At 39.8% G+C, this 14,849-nt stretch overlaps 2 protein-coding genes across 2 annotated transcripts in view; both read right to left on the bottom strand.

Annotated features, from left to right (window-relative positions):
• Positions 1 to 156: 156 nt before the first annotated feature.
• On the bottom strand, positions 157 to 10,086 carry LOC134813003 (exosome complex component 10-like). Its single transcript, XM_063820660.1, has 13 exons — positions 9,420 to 10,086; positions 9,137 to 9,267; positions 8,677 to 8,871; positions 8,380 to 8,544; positions 7,080 to 7,196; positions 6,721 to 6,933; positions 5,314 to 5,412; positions 5,019 to 5,189; positions 3,771 to 3,885; positions 3,441 to 3,588; positions 2,960 to 3,075; positions 1,261 to 1,407; positions 157 to 1,016 (listed from the first exon to the last, which is right to left on the bottom strand). The coding sequence occupies exons 1-13, from the start codon at positions 10,045 to 10,047 to the stop codon at positions 301 to 303; spliced, it is 2,961 nt and encodes a 986-aa protein (XP_063676730.1). The 5' UTR covers positions 10,048 to 10,086; the 3' UTR covers positions 157 to 300.
• Positions 9,993 to 14,849, bottom strand: part of LOC134813004 (ATPase MORC2A-like) — a 20,107-nt gene continuing 15,250 nt past the window's right edge. Inside the window, exons 7-16 of the mRNA XM_063820661.1 lie at positions 14,482 to 14,710; positions 14,084 to 14,291; positions 13,798 to 13,909; positions 13,454 to 13,616; positions 12,849 to 13,049; positions 12,527 to 12,655; positions 12,258 to 12,372; positions 11,838 to 11,995; positions 11,541 to 11,699; positions 9,993 to 11,405 (exon numbers count right to left, since the gene is read on the bottom strand). Coding sequence (XP_063676731.1) covers positions 11,292 to 11,405; positions 11,541 to 11,699; positions 11,838 to 11,995; positions 12,258 to 12,372; positions 12,527 to 12,655; positions 12,849 to 13,049; positions 13,454 to 13,616; positions 13,798 to 13,909; positions 14,084 to 14,291; positions 14,482 to 14,710 — 1,588 coding nt within the window. The 3' untranslated portion in view covers positions 9,993 to 11,291. The remainder of the gene's footprint in view (positions 11,406 to 11,540; positions 11,700 to 11,837; positions 11,996 to 12,257; positions 12,373 to 12,526; positions 12,656 to 12,848; positions 13,050 to 13,453; positions 13,617 to 13,797; positions 13,910 to 14,083; positions 14,292 to 14,481; positions 14,711 to 14,849) is intronic.

The following is a 14,849-nucleotide window of genomic DNA, read 5'->3' as shown; positions in this document are numbered from 1 at the left end:
ACAGGATAGTTTGCTTTTGACTCAAGGATGTACAAATTTCGCTAGTAGCCTAGCATATCCCACAACTATGTCCCACAATCCTTGATTCGAACCCAGAGTTTAAGTAATTGTGAAACAAACACCACCATTCAGACATACAAAGTGAGAACAAGCGAACAGCAGAAAGATAATCATTTAAGAATGTCTGTTAAAATGAATAACAAATCTTGTCGCTATAATACTTAAAAAAGATAAAACAGTTTACAACCACTCAATAAAAACTGAATAAATTACCCTAAAATTAAAAAGAAAAAAATCGGATCACTTCTTAAACTTTTTCTTCAAAAACTTCTGAAAACTGGACTTATTACCGGACTTTATATTAGTCCTCTGCCTGATAGAAGTTGCCCGACTATCGTCTCCCTTATTTAACATATCACCCTGCTCCAGGGGCTTCACTTCTTCTTCCGCAGCTAGACTTGTCATGGTGACTTCCTCGTAACTAAACGGTTTTAACTCACCCACCGTCTTCTTCCTGCGTTTGGTTGTGGCTCTCAGGTCTCCTGCTTCCTCTGAGGTGCGTTTATTAGGTTGTTTGAAGATTATAACAGAAGAATCCTCCTCATTTGTTTCTTCTTTATTTTCTGGAGGAACGATGTCTTGGATTGGGTTGACTGGCTCGGGCGTTTCATCTTCCTTTTTCTTCTCTTCGTCTCTTAATTGAGCAATCTTCGTCATGAACATTCTGAAGGGTGCTGACATTGAGTCGGTTACTGACCTTACAGCGTCCGTAATTTCATTTTTAATGGCGTCTGTGTCAAAGAACTGGAGAGAAGACACTGATTCGGAGATAGTTCCCGTTTCTGATATTATTGATGCACAATCTTCCTCGATTGCAGACTTGTTCTTGATTTTTATATCGGGTCCAGATTTGGGAATGTAAAATATTTCCTTGCGTTCTTTGATACGGCGAGCTGGAGTTTGCTTGGGCGTGAAAATGCTTTCTACTGATGACTGATGGGTCATATCAAGAAAACCTGAAGTAGTATTACGTGAAAATGCTTTCTACTGATGACTGATGGGTCATATCAAGAAAACCTGAAGGATTAATCGTTTTTTTAAATCCAGCAACAACAATTATTTGTAGTAGTTGTACAGCAATACTAAGGTAATGGGACTACAATAATTACTCACAATATCTTTAACAGAGAAAATCAACAATAGATTAAATAGGGCCGATTAGATAGAGACAAATTTCAAATTATTTTCTCTTAAACAAACCAGGAGTGTACTCCGCTTCGTTAACACTGATATTATTAGCTGGATCAAGGAGGGGGTTGTAGTGGCGCGCTTTCTCCACGATTAGATGTAACTCTTGCACGTGCAGGCGCACCAGAGGCGGGGGTGGGTTACAGCAACCTAGGATACCTAGGACAGTGAACTGATAAATCATATGATAGTTTTAATTTGACTGGCAATTTAAGTTACACTCAAATACAACTTTCCTTTAATTTGAATAATATCGAACAGTGGAGTAAAATGTTTACATAAAACTCGCAATTAACCACAAATAAGACGAAATTAGTGACAAATAACCCCCACTACACTAGTAGCAGGGCGCTAGAGCACACTCAACCCCTCCCTGCCACTGCCCACTAGCAGGGAGCTAGAGTACACTCAACCCCTCCCTGCCACTGCCCACTAGCAGGGAGCTAGAGCACACTCAACCCCTCCCTGCCACTGCCCACTAGCAGGGCGCTAGAGCACACTCAACCCCTCCCTGCCACTGCCCACTAGCAGGGCGCTAGAGTACACTCAACCCCTCCCTGCCACTGCCCACTAGCAGGGAGCTAGAGCACACTCAACCCCTCCCTGCCACTGCCCACTAGCAAGGAGCTAGAGCACACTCAACCCCTCCCTGCCACTGCCACTAGCAGGGCGCTAGAGCACACTCAACCCCTCCCTGCCACTGCCCACTAGCAGGGAGCTAGAGTACACTCAACCCCTCCCTGCCACTGCCCACTAGCAGGGAGCTAGAGCACACTCAACCCCTCCCTGCCACTATACTAGCAGGGAGCTAGAGCACACTCAACCCCTCCCTGCCACTGCCCACTAACTGGGCGCTAGAGTACACTCAACCCCTCCCTGCCACTGCCCACTAGCAGGGCGCTAGAGTACACTCAACCCCTCCCTGCCACTGCCCACTAGCAGGGAGCTAGAGTACACTCAACCCTTCCCTGCCACTGCCCACTAGCAGGGCGCTAGAGCACACTCAACCCTTCCCTGCCACTGCCACTAGCAGGGCGCTAGAGTACACTCAACCCCTCCCTGCTACTGCCCACTAGCAGGGCGCTAGAGCACACTCAACCCCTCCCTACCACTGCCCACTAGCAGGGAGCTAGAGTACACTCAATCCTTCCCTGCCACTGCCCACTAGCAGGGCGCTAGAGCACACTCAACCCTTCCCTGCCACTGCCCACTAGCAGGGCGCTAGAGCACACTCAACCCCTCCCTGCCACTGCCCACTAGCAGGGCGCTAGAGCACACTCAACCCCTCCCTGCCACTGCCCACTAGCAGGGCGCTAGAGTACACTCAACCCCTCCCTGCCACTGCCCACTAGCAGGGCGCTAGAGTACACTCAACCCCTCCCTGCCACTGCCCACTAGCAGGGCGCTAGAGCACACTCAACCCCTCCCTTCCACTGCCCACTAACAGGGCGTTAGAGTACACTCAACCCCTCCCTGCCACTGCCCACTAGCAGGGCACTGGAGCACACTCAACCCCTCCCTGCTACTGCCCACTAGCAGGGAGCTAGAGCACACTCAACCCCTCCCTGCCACTGCCCACTAGCAGGGAGCTAGAGTACACTCAACCCCTCCCTGCCACTGCCCACTAGCAGGGCGCTAGAGGGGGTACCCCCCTCCCTGCCACTGCCCACTAGCAGGGCGCTAGAGGGGGGAGGCGCTGGAGCACACTCACCCTCCTGATCTCCCGGTAGTAGTTCAGCTATTTTGAACATCATGTGGTTTGGCAGTACAAATGCTGTACTTTCATCTTCACTCCTAGCTGTATGGTCCCTCCACGCGTATATCAACCTGTAGTACAACCGTTAGAAGATAATCGAACAAATCGGCCAACTTTCTCAAATCTTCACACAACACCCAATTAAGAACACAATTAACTGTTTGATTGGGCGCTTAATTGGAAAATCAGCACACTAAAGATGACTGTAGAACAACTGCTAAGGAACGGAGGTAGGTAAGAGGTACATTTTGAAGTAATTAGTAAGGTAGACGAAACATACAATTATTGTACATGTCATGTCATTGTTCTGGAAGCTTCGTTGAACATTTAGAAAGTTCCAGAAGCTTTCAACTAACGGTTTCTTTCTGTACGCCAAGAAAGATAATAATAAACATTAAAAGCGTTATCTTGAATACATAGAACATCTTATTCTTACTTCAAACACTCTTTTTGCTGTGGCTTGAGAGCGATTCGTATTTTGTGATAAACTTCCATGTAGGATTCCTGAGTAAACACAGGCTTTCGGAATGTGTGCTGACAATCCAGAGTACTGTTCCGGTATACACTTTCTAGTGTGTGCATTCCTGAAGGAGGATCATTTTAGGGTATTACCAAGGTAAATCCAAGTGAGCAATTAACAGTTTAATTGATAATAATAATGATAAATTGAAGTTTAATAACACCACTATTAAGACAAAACCTAATGAATCGATTATAACAATTAATAGTTCGGAGAGAGATGATATTAGTAAAGATATAAGCAAACCTTGATTGAGAAGTTCGTATCTCAAGCAGTCGTACACATATAGAAGGTAGTGGGTGTCCTCTCTAGCGTACTTTATCATTACGTCGGGTAACGGTCTTATTCGCCAATCAGCTAACTGGGATAGTAATATAATGATGAAATGTGAAAAGTGTGAAACAATCAAATAATAGTGTATGTATATAATATAATTGTCTCTCAAATACAGATAACGTCCGAAAACTGATCGGTAACCGAGAGACATGAATTATTTCATGGTGTCTTCTTAACACGGCTACAGACCTTCCCGTTACGGATGTAGTGGTCGAGATGAGTCTGTTCAGCCCTCTTCTTCTTCAGGTCAGTTACCACGTTCTTCCTTGCTGCACGCTCTTCACTGGATCTATCAGGACAAATCCATACATCTTTGTGTGCCTCAGCCAGCCTCAGTCTTCATGTTTTTATCAGAATCTGATGAACCGCTGTTGAGCTTGGGACGGTGATCTTGACTGGTCTGATAGCCGTACCTGGCCTCTTCCAGCCGACTCTTTTCGCTTCGAAATGAGGTTTCTCCCCGATATCCTCCAATACTGCGGTTACCAGAGCTGGAAGCTGTTCTTCATCCTCTTCTTTCAGCCCAAACACAATCAGATTCTCGCTCCTGTCCTCCTCTGCAGCCACACTCTTCATCACATTCTTCAGAATTTTACTGTTGCAGATTGTACCACTTTTGCTGTCCTTTTGTACTGCTGCACTGTAGCTCTTAATCCCTGACTCCACCGTTGTTTGTACTGTCTCTTCAACCGACGTCTTAAACAACTGTAGTTGTTCGTCCTTCTGCACCAGCAGCTGGTCCTGCAGCCTGATCACCTTTTCCTTGTCTGCTAGCGCGCGCTTCCGTCTTGAGGCACTCAATGATTTCCATCACAGTGCTTATCTGCCTACTCTGCCGCCGTACAAGGTCTGCTGCTTGAGTAACCCAGTATGCCATATACCTTTTATAAATAGACGGAGCTATTAATATTTCTTTGTCCATATTTTCACGAATGTCGACGTCGTCTATTTTCAGTTATTTTGCCGTCGTAGTGAACCATCTATCAACACAGCCCTCTACATCTTCCTTTTCTTCATAATTGAAATCCTTGATTTTCTTCAGAGATCGGGTCAAATTAAGATCATCCTCCATGGTGTACTTGTATAGTAATGTACAAGTACACACGCAAATGCGCTGTAAAAAAACTACGCTGTAAAAAAAAGATACCTGGCACAAACCTGGTATTGTTTATCTGCAGTAACGTCACAGTATTTGTGTAGTAGATAAGATAAGCTACATCTCGGCAGACCCAGCTGTTTGGACGCATGGTAGGTGTCGAACATGTTCACAATGTAAAGTCCCAGGTCCCGTTGCAACCACCTGATATCATTTATACCACCGTGTAGTACCTGCAATTTTACAGTGAAACACTTGGAACTTCTCTATAAACCTATTAAAACGCTTTATATCTCAAGAATTTGCTTCTATTTTTGCTGCAAAGTAAAAGGTGACTCGGCACAGTATATTAAATACCTTGAGTATGGCGGGATTTGTAAACACAGTATTTAATGGTAACAACTCAGTTCTCAGTGATAACGTGTCCACTATGAAGTCCTCTGTTCTTGTTGATAACTGGGCAGGTTTTAGTGTTAGTACTTCTCAGTTGAAGCGTTGGAGGGTACAAGATAAGATATGAACAGAGACTGTTGGAGGGTACAAGATAAGATATGAACAGAGACTGTTGGAGGGTACAAGATAAGATATGAACAGAGACTGTTGGAGGGTACAAGATAAGATATGAACAGAGACTGTTGGAGGGTACAAGATAAGATATGAACAGAGACTGTTGGAGGGTACAAGATAAGATATGAACAGAGACTGTTGGAGGGTACAAGATAAGATATGAACAGAGACTGTTGGAGGGTACAAGATAAGATATGAACAGAGACTGTTGGAGGGTACAAGATAAGATATGAACAGAGACTGTTGGAGGGTACAAGATAAGATATGAACAGAGACTGTTGGAGGGTACAAGATAAGATATGAACAGAGACTGTTGGAGGGTACAAGATAAGATATGAACAGAGACTGTTGGAGGGTACAAGATAAGATATGAACAGAGACTGTTGGAGGGTACAAGATAAGATATGAACAGAGACTGTTGGAGGGTACAAGATAAGATATGAACAGAGACTGTTGGAGGGTACAAGATAAGATATGAACAGAGACTGTTGGAGGGTACAAGATAAGATATGAACAGAGACTGTTGGAGGGTACAAGATAAGATATGAACAGAGACTGTTGGAGGGTACAAGATAAGATATGAACAGAGACTGTTGGAGGGTACAAGATAAGATATGAACAGAGACTGTTGGAGGGTACAAGATAAGATATGAACAGAGACTGTTGGAGGGTACAAGATAAGATATGAACAGAGACTGTTGGAGGGTACAAGATAAGATATGAACAGAGACTGTTGGAGGGTACAAGACAAGATATGAACAGAGACTGTTGGAGGGTACAAGACAAGATATGAACAGAGACTGTTGGAGGGTACAAGATAAGATATGAACAGAGACTGTTGGAGGGTACAAGATAAGATATGAACAGAGACTGTTGGAGGGTACAAGATAAGATATGAACAGAGACTGTTGGAGGGTACAAGATAAGATATGAACAGAGACTGTTGGAGGGTACAAGATAAGATATGAACAGAGACTGTTGGAGGGTACAAGATAAGATATGAACAGAGACTGTTGGAGGGTACAAGATAAGATATGAACAGAGACTGTTGGAGGGTACAAGATAAGATATGAACAGAGATAAGCCGAGTTTTGGGTGTATTCGACACACTATCTTGAACCAGTGAAATTTTTCAGTAATTTAGGTTTATATCACGAGAAGGAAACTGAAATAAAAGTTCAGGTTCATGAGACAAACCTGCATGAGACAAGTAAATCCTAGATAGGATCTGTAACTATGGGCCTCCAGATCCACTGCTATCTCTTTAGCTTGCTCCAGTTTCCTGACGAGGTCTGGTATTTGATCAGGTTGATCTATGATGGTGAGGGGGGTGTCCTTTACCTCCTTGGGCTCCTGTTTTAGTCCTAGTTCGTGCTGCCATGGTCGTAGATCCAAAGTTTCTAACTCATGCTGAGAAGTTGAGATATGAGTTAACATAGTTTTTGATTTGTTCATGTACTAAGTATCTTTACAGTTTACACCTTAATTGATTCAATAATGCTGCTACGAAAATATGACGAACATCCTAAGACGGAAATAACGTGATAAATATAAACCTGATAGGGATGAGGATAGTCGACATTCTGATCTCCTCTTGCTGATTTCAAGAAAACTGTTAGATTTATATCCTGTCCATCATTTAGCAGTGATTTGTAAATCTCTGGTAGGGGCACCTGTGGGTAGAAATTGAAAATCTGGAAAAATAATTTATCATTTTTCATCTAAGAAGCATTAGAAAATATTTGATAGGTGTATATTGCAATTGCAGGTTCAAGAGCTCTTGAGAACACAAGTAACATAACCTTTATATTTCTAGAACACAAGTAACATAACCTTTATATTTCTAGAACACAAGTAACATAACCTTTATATTTCTAGAACACAAGTAACATAACCTTTATATTTCTAGAACACAAGTAGCAAAACCTTTATATTTCTAGAACACAAGTAGCATAACCTTTATATTTCTAGAACATAAGTAACATAACCTTTATATTTCTAGAACACAAGTAGCAAAACCTTTATATTTCTAGAACACAAGTAACATAACCTTTATATTTCTAGAACACAAGTAACATAACCTTTATATTTCTAGAACACAAGTAGCAAAACCTTTATATTTCTAGAACACAAGTAACATAACCTTTATATTTCTAGAACACAAGTAACATAACCTTTATATTTCTAGAACACAAGTAACATAACCTTTATATTTCTAGAACACAAGTAGCAAAACCTTTATATTTCTAGAACACAAGTAGCATAACCTTTATATTTCTAGAACACAAGTAACATAACCTTTATATTTCTAGAACACAAGTAGCAAAACCTTTATATTTCTAGAACACAAGTAACATAACCTTTATATTTCTAGAACACAAGTAACATAACCTTTATATTTCTAGAACACAAGTAGCAAAACCTTTATATTTCTAGAACACAAGTAACATAACCTTTATATTTCTAGAACACAAGTAACATAACCTTTATATTTCTAGAACACAAGTAACATAACCTTTATATTTCTAGAACACAAGTAACATAACCTTTATATTTCTAGAACACAAGTAACATAACCTTTATATTTCTAGAACACAAGTAGCATAACCTTTATATTTCTAGAACACAAGTAACATAACCTTTATATTTCTAGAACACAAGTAACATAACCTTTATATTTCTAGAACACAAGTAACATAACCTTTATATTTCTAGAACACAAGTAACATAACCTTTATATTTCTAGAACACAAGTAACATAACCTTTATATTTCTAGAACACAAGTAACATAACCTTTATATTTCTAGAACACAAGTAACATAACCTTTATATTTCTAGAGCAATAACCATGTTACCTTAGCGTTAGGTTTGTGTTTTATGTTAGGGACGAAGGGAACACTGGTGTTGTCAGGTTTCACTTTCCACCTCAACTGCGGTCTGAGGATGTTCTTACTGTGGAGCAGACGAATAGGTTTGTTTTGCTGGGTGTTACTGTTAGCGTTCCATGCGGCTACCAGCACCTGACATTTCATCATCATCAAAACTATTTCAACTAGTGACAAGACCTAATTTATTAGATTTCGGAAATTAAATATGACAAAACTTTCTCAATCACGGATAATCAGATGAAATAACGTTTAACACTCGCGCACGTTTTTAGAAGATTTCTGCTGCACTTCGAGTTTATTCTCGTTCTTGTTCTGTTTCAACATGTCGAGTATCTTATCAACTCTCTCCAGCAGAGTGTCGTTAGCCTCTACAACAGCCTCACTCTGTTCCTCTATACCGGTGACTGTGTTGGAGGGGAGTGTGTTCCAGGCTTGATACACATGGTGGTGTTTGAATATCTGGGGAGGACTAAATCAGTATACACGTGGTGGTGTTTGAATATCTGGAGAGGGTCCTATTAAATCAGCATAATACATAAAGTTCTTAATTAGTGCTTAATTAGCATAGCGGGGAGGAGTTATGATTAATTATTGGCATAGAACATTACTGGATAGAGACTTTATGAAAATCCATATGATTGATAGCAGCATCATATTGATAGCGGAAGATCACACAGTATCTCAGTATCAATAAAAAACAGGTTAATATTTGAATATATATTACCTTGCCAATGAGTTGAAGGACTCTTTGACCCTGATTTTTACTGAACGCCATGAAGGAAGGGTAAGAAAGGAAGAAATCGTACTCATCTTTTGTGCTGGGTAACTGTTTCGTTACCTTCAGGAACTGAACCACTATCCAGGAAATCAATATGTGACTTATATATTTTTTTCAAGAAATGGCACTGAATAATACTTTAATATTTTTTCACAATTAGGATAAGAATAAGAATCAAATAACAGACCAAAAATAAATTTATCGATTCTCCACAAACAATTCTCCAAACCTGCAGGCAGAAGAGAGTTGGAGTAAGCATCAAAGTTAGGATAACCTAGAAACTCGAGGCCACCTCCAATACCATCCCCCTCCTCCTCCGCAGTCATCTCCTCATTCTCGTTTGGAGACACGGTTTCAGAGGAATGTGCTTTAACCACCTCCTCTTTTGGAAGCGCAGCCTTGGTATTCGGGGATTTTCTCGTTTTGGCAGGGACCAGGGTCGATTCGTCCATAAAATCGACCGCTGCAGCCCGTCTTGAGACTTTAGAAGAAGACTCGCTGCTCATATCTAGGGTTTCTGAGACAGAGCTTACTTCAGGAACTGGTGAGGGGTCTTCTGATATTATAAGGTCTGCTGCAGTAGGTCGCTTTCTGACAGAGCTTTTTTGAGGTGCTGATTTAGCTTCTTCTTCACTTTCAGGGGGACATACTGGTTCTACTACTGAATCATCGGGCGATACAGCGGTTTTCTTGTTTTTCTTCCCTTTTTTCTTCTTTGTAGTGGGTTTTACAGTTTCACTGTCTTCAACTGGTGGTATAGTCTCAATAGGAGATGTTTCACTTGAGTTTTCAGTTTCATTCACTGTTTCGAGGTCTATGACCTTTGCGGGCCTTTTCTTTTTCCTTCTGGGAGGCATTTTCTTTGTCTTCTTGTTTTTTACAACCTAATAGTATTTATAGTGTAAGTTTGAGATATATAATGCATAATTGGTTCAATTTCATGCGTAATCAAATCTAATCTAATTTTTATAAATTTTTGAATCGTATTCTGAATCGCAAAATACCACATGCATAAGTATTAAGTTCTAGCTGGTAATATAAAACGGGGGTATCATGCCCCCCCCCCCCCCCCCCATATAACGCGTACGTTGGCTACGTAAGGAAATACTCAAGAATAGATGTCTTCAAAATAGCAGTAAAATTAAAATAATTAATGACAACATAAAGCAAGAGTAAAATGTTAGATCCTACGTGTGACATCTAAACAAATTCTAAACTTCCATCGAAAACCAAATTTTCTCGGGTGTATCATAATGAGCTTCTCCTGGTGGAAATAATATTCTTGTGCAAGCTTACACCTCGTTAATAAGTTAATTATTTTATTGTGCGCGCAATGCTCGGCGCTGCGTCATAACTTATATAGCTAGATTACCAACGTTCAACATTCAATTTTCTTATTCTGTGAAAGAAATAAACTTCAAATAGCGAAAAGTGTTTTATATGCAAACTGTACTTCTTACTATATACGGTGGATGAAGATTGAAGACTGCTTCATTATTATCATTAGAATATAAGTAATGCTAGTTTTTAATTTAAGCTATGTCACACAAATTAATAAAAAAACAAAAAACCAGATATTGGTAAGTTCTGTAAACATGGTGCTCTAATCGTACTCTTACTACATTGAACTATAATATATTGTAATCGTACTCTTACTACATTGAACTATAATATATTGTCTATTATTCTATATATTAACCTCAAAATATGTAATGCTTGTGTACTTATTGTGTAGTTTCCAATTCAGATCACTGAAGTTATAAAAACATGAGAACGAAGTACACGATTTGAATGGAAAACGATTAATGCTTTTTAAAGTGCAAATCAACAATTTTGCAATTATGTTTACGGGAAAACAAACAAATTAAACAATGTTCATATTTTTCACGCATCTCAGAGAATTGCTGTGTAGTGTATTAGATCTGAGAGCTGGAGAAGAATTCTTATTTTCCATTATTTAATCTTTTAACGAAGCCGCGAAGCAACACACTGCTCTGAGAAACACACTTTAAATTAACTCCTTCAATCAAGTCTCATTTGTAAGAGGTAGTATGACGTCACGTGAACGTTGGTATGACGTCACGTGGGAGAGGGTGTGACGTCACGAAGTGACATCACTTGGCTGACTACTCTTGGTGCTCTCTTTTACCACCGCTGCTAGGATCTCGTCTACATTGTCTCCTATCTCGTCTGTATTACAGTCTGTTTCTGTGTCCTGTACAATGATAACAAATTTAATCTTAATACTTTTCCTGGTTCAGCTATCTTTGAATCAGTAAATTTCCGTATATTAAAAAGCAAAAGACTCAGATATTTAACCCAATCATAACTTAAACCTTATTTAACTCACGAAATTAAGAGAAGGTTTTAGAAGCTGCATGACAAGTTTTCTAAGATTAGCTAGTTTAGTTTCGGTTGTCTCGGCCCTTTTCTCTGCGTCTGAAGCGTGTTGCTGATACTGTGCTATCAGTTCTGTTAGATTCACTTCGTATGTGTCGAAAAACTTATTCTGTTGAATAGGAAATAATAAAAACCAATGTTAGAGATTAGATTGGAGTTTATCGTGTAAATTGTAAAACATAAAAACCAGTAAATTTAACTCGGTAAATTTAACTGGGCATTGTAATGGTTCAACTAATTAACTAACCAAAGGAAAGTCTAGGAGTTTATCTAGGTCCAGGTTAATAAGATCCTCCTTTTTAGTTGGCCAGGAGGGAGGGGAGAAGTAATGTAAACACAGCCGCAAACTCTCCGCTAATTTATCTTGTATTTTCTTAAGGTTCACCACCTCTCGGGGAGCTTCAACTGAGGATTCTTGTATAAATTGAGTAGTATTTTAATTTTATCTACTTAAATGCTCCAATTAGGGCGAGATGCACGCATATTTATGAGTTATGCGCATATTTCTGGTAATATAATCATCGGGAACTAGATATGAACTGTGTCATTTCTGAGCGTCCTGAATTCTGATAAAGGTTACAGAAACCTTGTATAAAGCGATGTTAAATAAAGAATCGACATTTCAGAATTTAGTTAATATATAATGCGAATAAATTCCATAGCATACCTTTCTCGATGTTGTTATTCTTGTTTGGACTAGCGATATCGGCATGGTGGTTGTTGGGTTTGTTCTCTTTCGGTTTCTTGTTCGGCAGTTCTGTACTTTTTTGAGGGGTTATACTCTGAAATGATAGACTCTCTTCACAAAAGATTTCGGCAATAAAAACGAATACCGCAAGTTTTCTTAGTAGGGGCCATAAGCACAGACTAACTGATAAATTGATTTTAGTTAACCTGAAGACTACATCTTGAATAAAGGATCTGAATAATTCATACCCTTTTACTTCCGAGAATACCATTCTTCTTTACTGTAGGTTTCTCTTCCTCTTCCTCACTCTCCTCCTCGTCTTCAACCGCAGCAGCAGCCTTCTTTTTGTATTTCTCTTTTAATCGTTTGTACTCTTCCTACTCCAGATAGAAACATTGTTCAGTGATTTCAACTACTTATTATAATACTGATTAAGCTTTAACTTTGTGCCATGGAGAAACAGACGAGTTTTAGTAACGAGAGGCCAACTAGCAAAGTCAGAGATAACAAAGTAAAATTATTCCTGCAAACACAAAGTTAAAACAGAACAACAAGAAGACAGTAAATTACCCGGTCAAACCCGGGAGGTTCCACTGCGTTCCTTTTTGAAGGAATCCTCGAGCTGTTCTCCTTCACATTATCTGACTTTTTCTCTGATACGACTGCTTTTGGGGGTTTAGGTGTGGATTTAGAGACAAGTTTAGAGGAGCTCTTCTTAGCTGTCTCCGGGGTTCTGGACATTACTATAGGGGATACACTCCTCTTAGAACTCTGAAAAATAAGAAAATGTAAATACCATGAGGTAGGGTCTAAGTCGATGGTTAGTACGGTAAGAGATAAATTTATACTTAGAATATTTCTATCCGAAATCCTTTCGATTAAATAGTATAACCTACCTTTTTAAACTGTCCCTAGATGAAATTGAAAAACTTTATCGATAACTATTTTTGTCTTATCTGGTGTTTGATCTTTGCATAATATGTTTAAGTACCATTTTCTGGCTTTAGTATTGACGATATATTTTCAAGCAGTTACTTTTCTTAACTTAGTATTCATATCATTTTCTGGGATGAGTAGTTTAAACACTGCTGAGTGTAAGTTTTATCTTAATAGCGGTGTTATTAAACTTCAATTTATTGTTATTATTATTATTATAATTGTGGTGGAATACTAACACGTCTAGCGATGATATCATCAGCAGCAGATTTCCTCCTTTCTTCCCCACTCTTCTTCCGATCACGAGGTGCCTCTATTGCTTTTTTTGGAGTTTTATCCTCGAAAGGTTTTTGTGCAATACTGGCTGAGGGAATCTTTATCTGCTGTTCTGCTATCATACACCTGAGAGAGTAATTACTTTTATAAGTCTACACAATCTACTGGACCCAAATCAAGGTATAATAAAAGATCAAAGTCTATGACAGATCCTAAAGACAGAGATTATACCACTACACACCACTATACACTGATTAAAGTGCGTATCCCCTAAACTGTAAACATGAAGAGGATATTTGAGGCTTACTTGTTATAGTTGACATCAGGGTTTTGATGACAAGTCCATTCGTCACTTAGGCTCTCGTTGACTTTGTAATTAGCGTGAGAAAACGGCAGTACTCTCCACTTTAGACACCGATCTACGTGACAAATAATTCGGTTACTAATCGGTTACTTTTTGGTTAATTTATATAAAGAGAGCTAACAAGAACGAAAGTTTTATCCTTTCAGCACGGAGCTGGTTAATACTTTCAACACTACTACTCCAGTAGCAGGGAGGGTAGTTCACTACTATATATAAGCTGGTTATTCACCGCATTGCATCCACTGGTTAGTCTTCATGAGTCGTTTCTTCATATATTTCGGTTCCTGACTGGGTTCCTCAGTCCACTTATTGGTGAAGTATCCGAACTCAGCCCAGAAGTTCCTGACACCAGATCCTGTACGGGGGTCTACTACTCCACACACCTGCCAGTAGTGATGGAGGTGCTCTCCTAGGGCTCGCAACAGATGCCTGTACTCCTGTAACAAGTCTGTCTTTAATATATTGATAACACATCGAAACTTTATTAACATTAGCCCAAATCAAGGTACTACTGTATTTTAAGTCGACAGCAAATCTTTCAAAAGTAATAGAAGTGATCCCATTTAAAGCTCTCATGATACGAAAGCACCAATTATAAAACTCCTAAGACAGCGCCTACTAACAAACCTTAGCGTCAGCAAAGTCCTGCTTATTATGCGTAGGTTCCAGTACTAAATAAGGAACATTAACAACACCAATGACCCCCACACCCGAACTGCCTCCCTCTAGCTGAGGTCCCACGCGCTCGTACATCTTTATCAGGCGACTGCAGTTGTAAACAAACATTCCGAAACATTTCCTGTTTTGGATGTTCAGACCGAATGTGAATCTGAGGGTCTTTGGTTCTTTCAATGATCTGGGGAGGCCAATATCAGTTAAAATTTATATATTTTGACGTAATGGTTCAGAAAAGATAAAAACTGTTTCCCATGACGACGAAGAAATTGAAGAAATTGATGACAGTAACCAGGAATATTGTGTCATGATAAGAATAA

Source organism: Bolinopsis microptera, chromosome 3 (genome assembly GCF_026151205.1).
Source record: "Bolinopsis microptera isolate Bmic1 chromosome 3, MBARI_Bmic_1.0, whole genome shotgun sequence".
NCBI classification, from domain to species: Eukaryota; Metazoa; Ctenophora; class Tentaculata; order Lobata; family Bolinopsidae; genus Bolinopsis; species Bolinopsis microptera.
This window is presented reverse-complemented; position numbering and strand designations above follow the sequence as displayed.

What these genes read in the sequence shown, in the direction of transcription:
- LOC134813003 (XM_063820660.1), bottom strand. Translation starts at nt 10,047, where the DNA reads ATGCCTCCCAGAAGGAAAAAGAAAAGGCCCGCAAAGGTCATAGACCTC. An exon ending in AGCAGAAATCTTCTAAAAAC is followed by an intron (nt 8,545 to 8,676) that starts GTGCGCGAGTGT and finishes ATGAAATGTCAG; the next exon opens with GTGCTGGTAGCCGCATGGAA. An exon ending in CGAAGCGGAGTACACTCCTG is followed by an intron (nt 1,017 to 1,260) that starts GTTTGTTTAAGA and finishes ATACTACTTCAG; the next exon opens with GTTTTCTTGATATGACCCAT.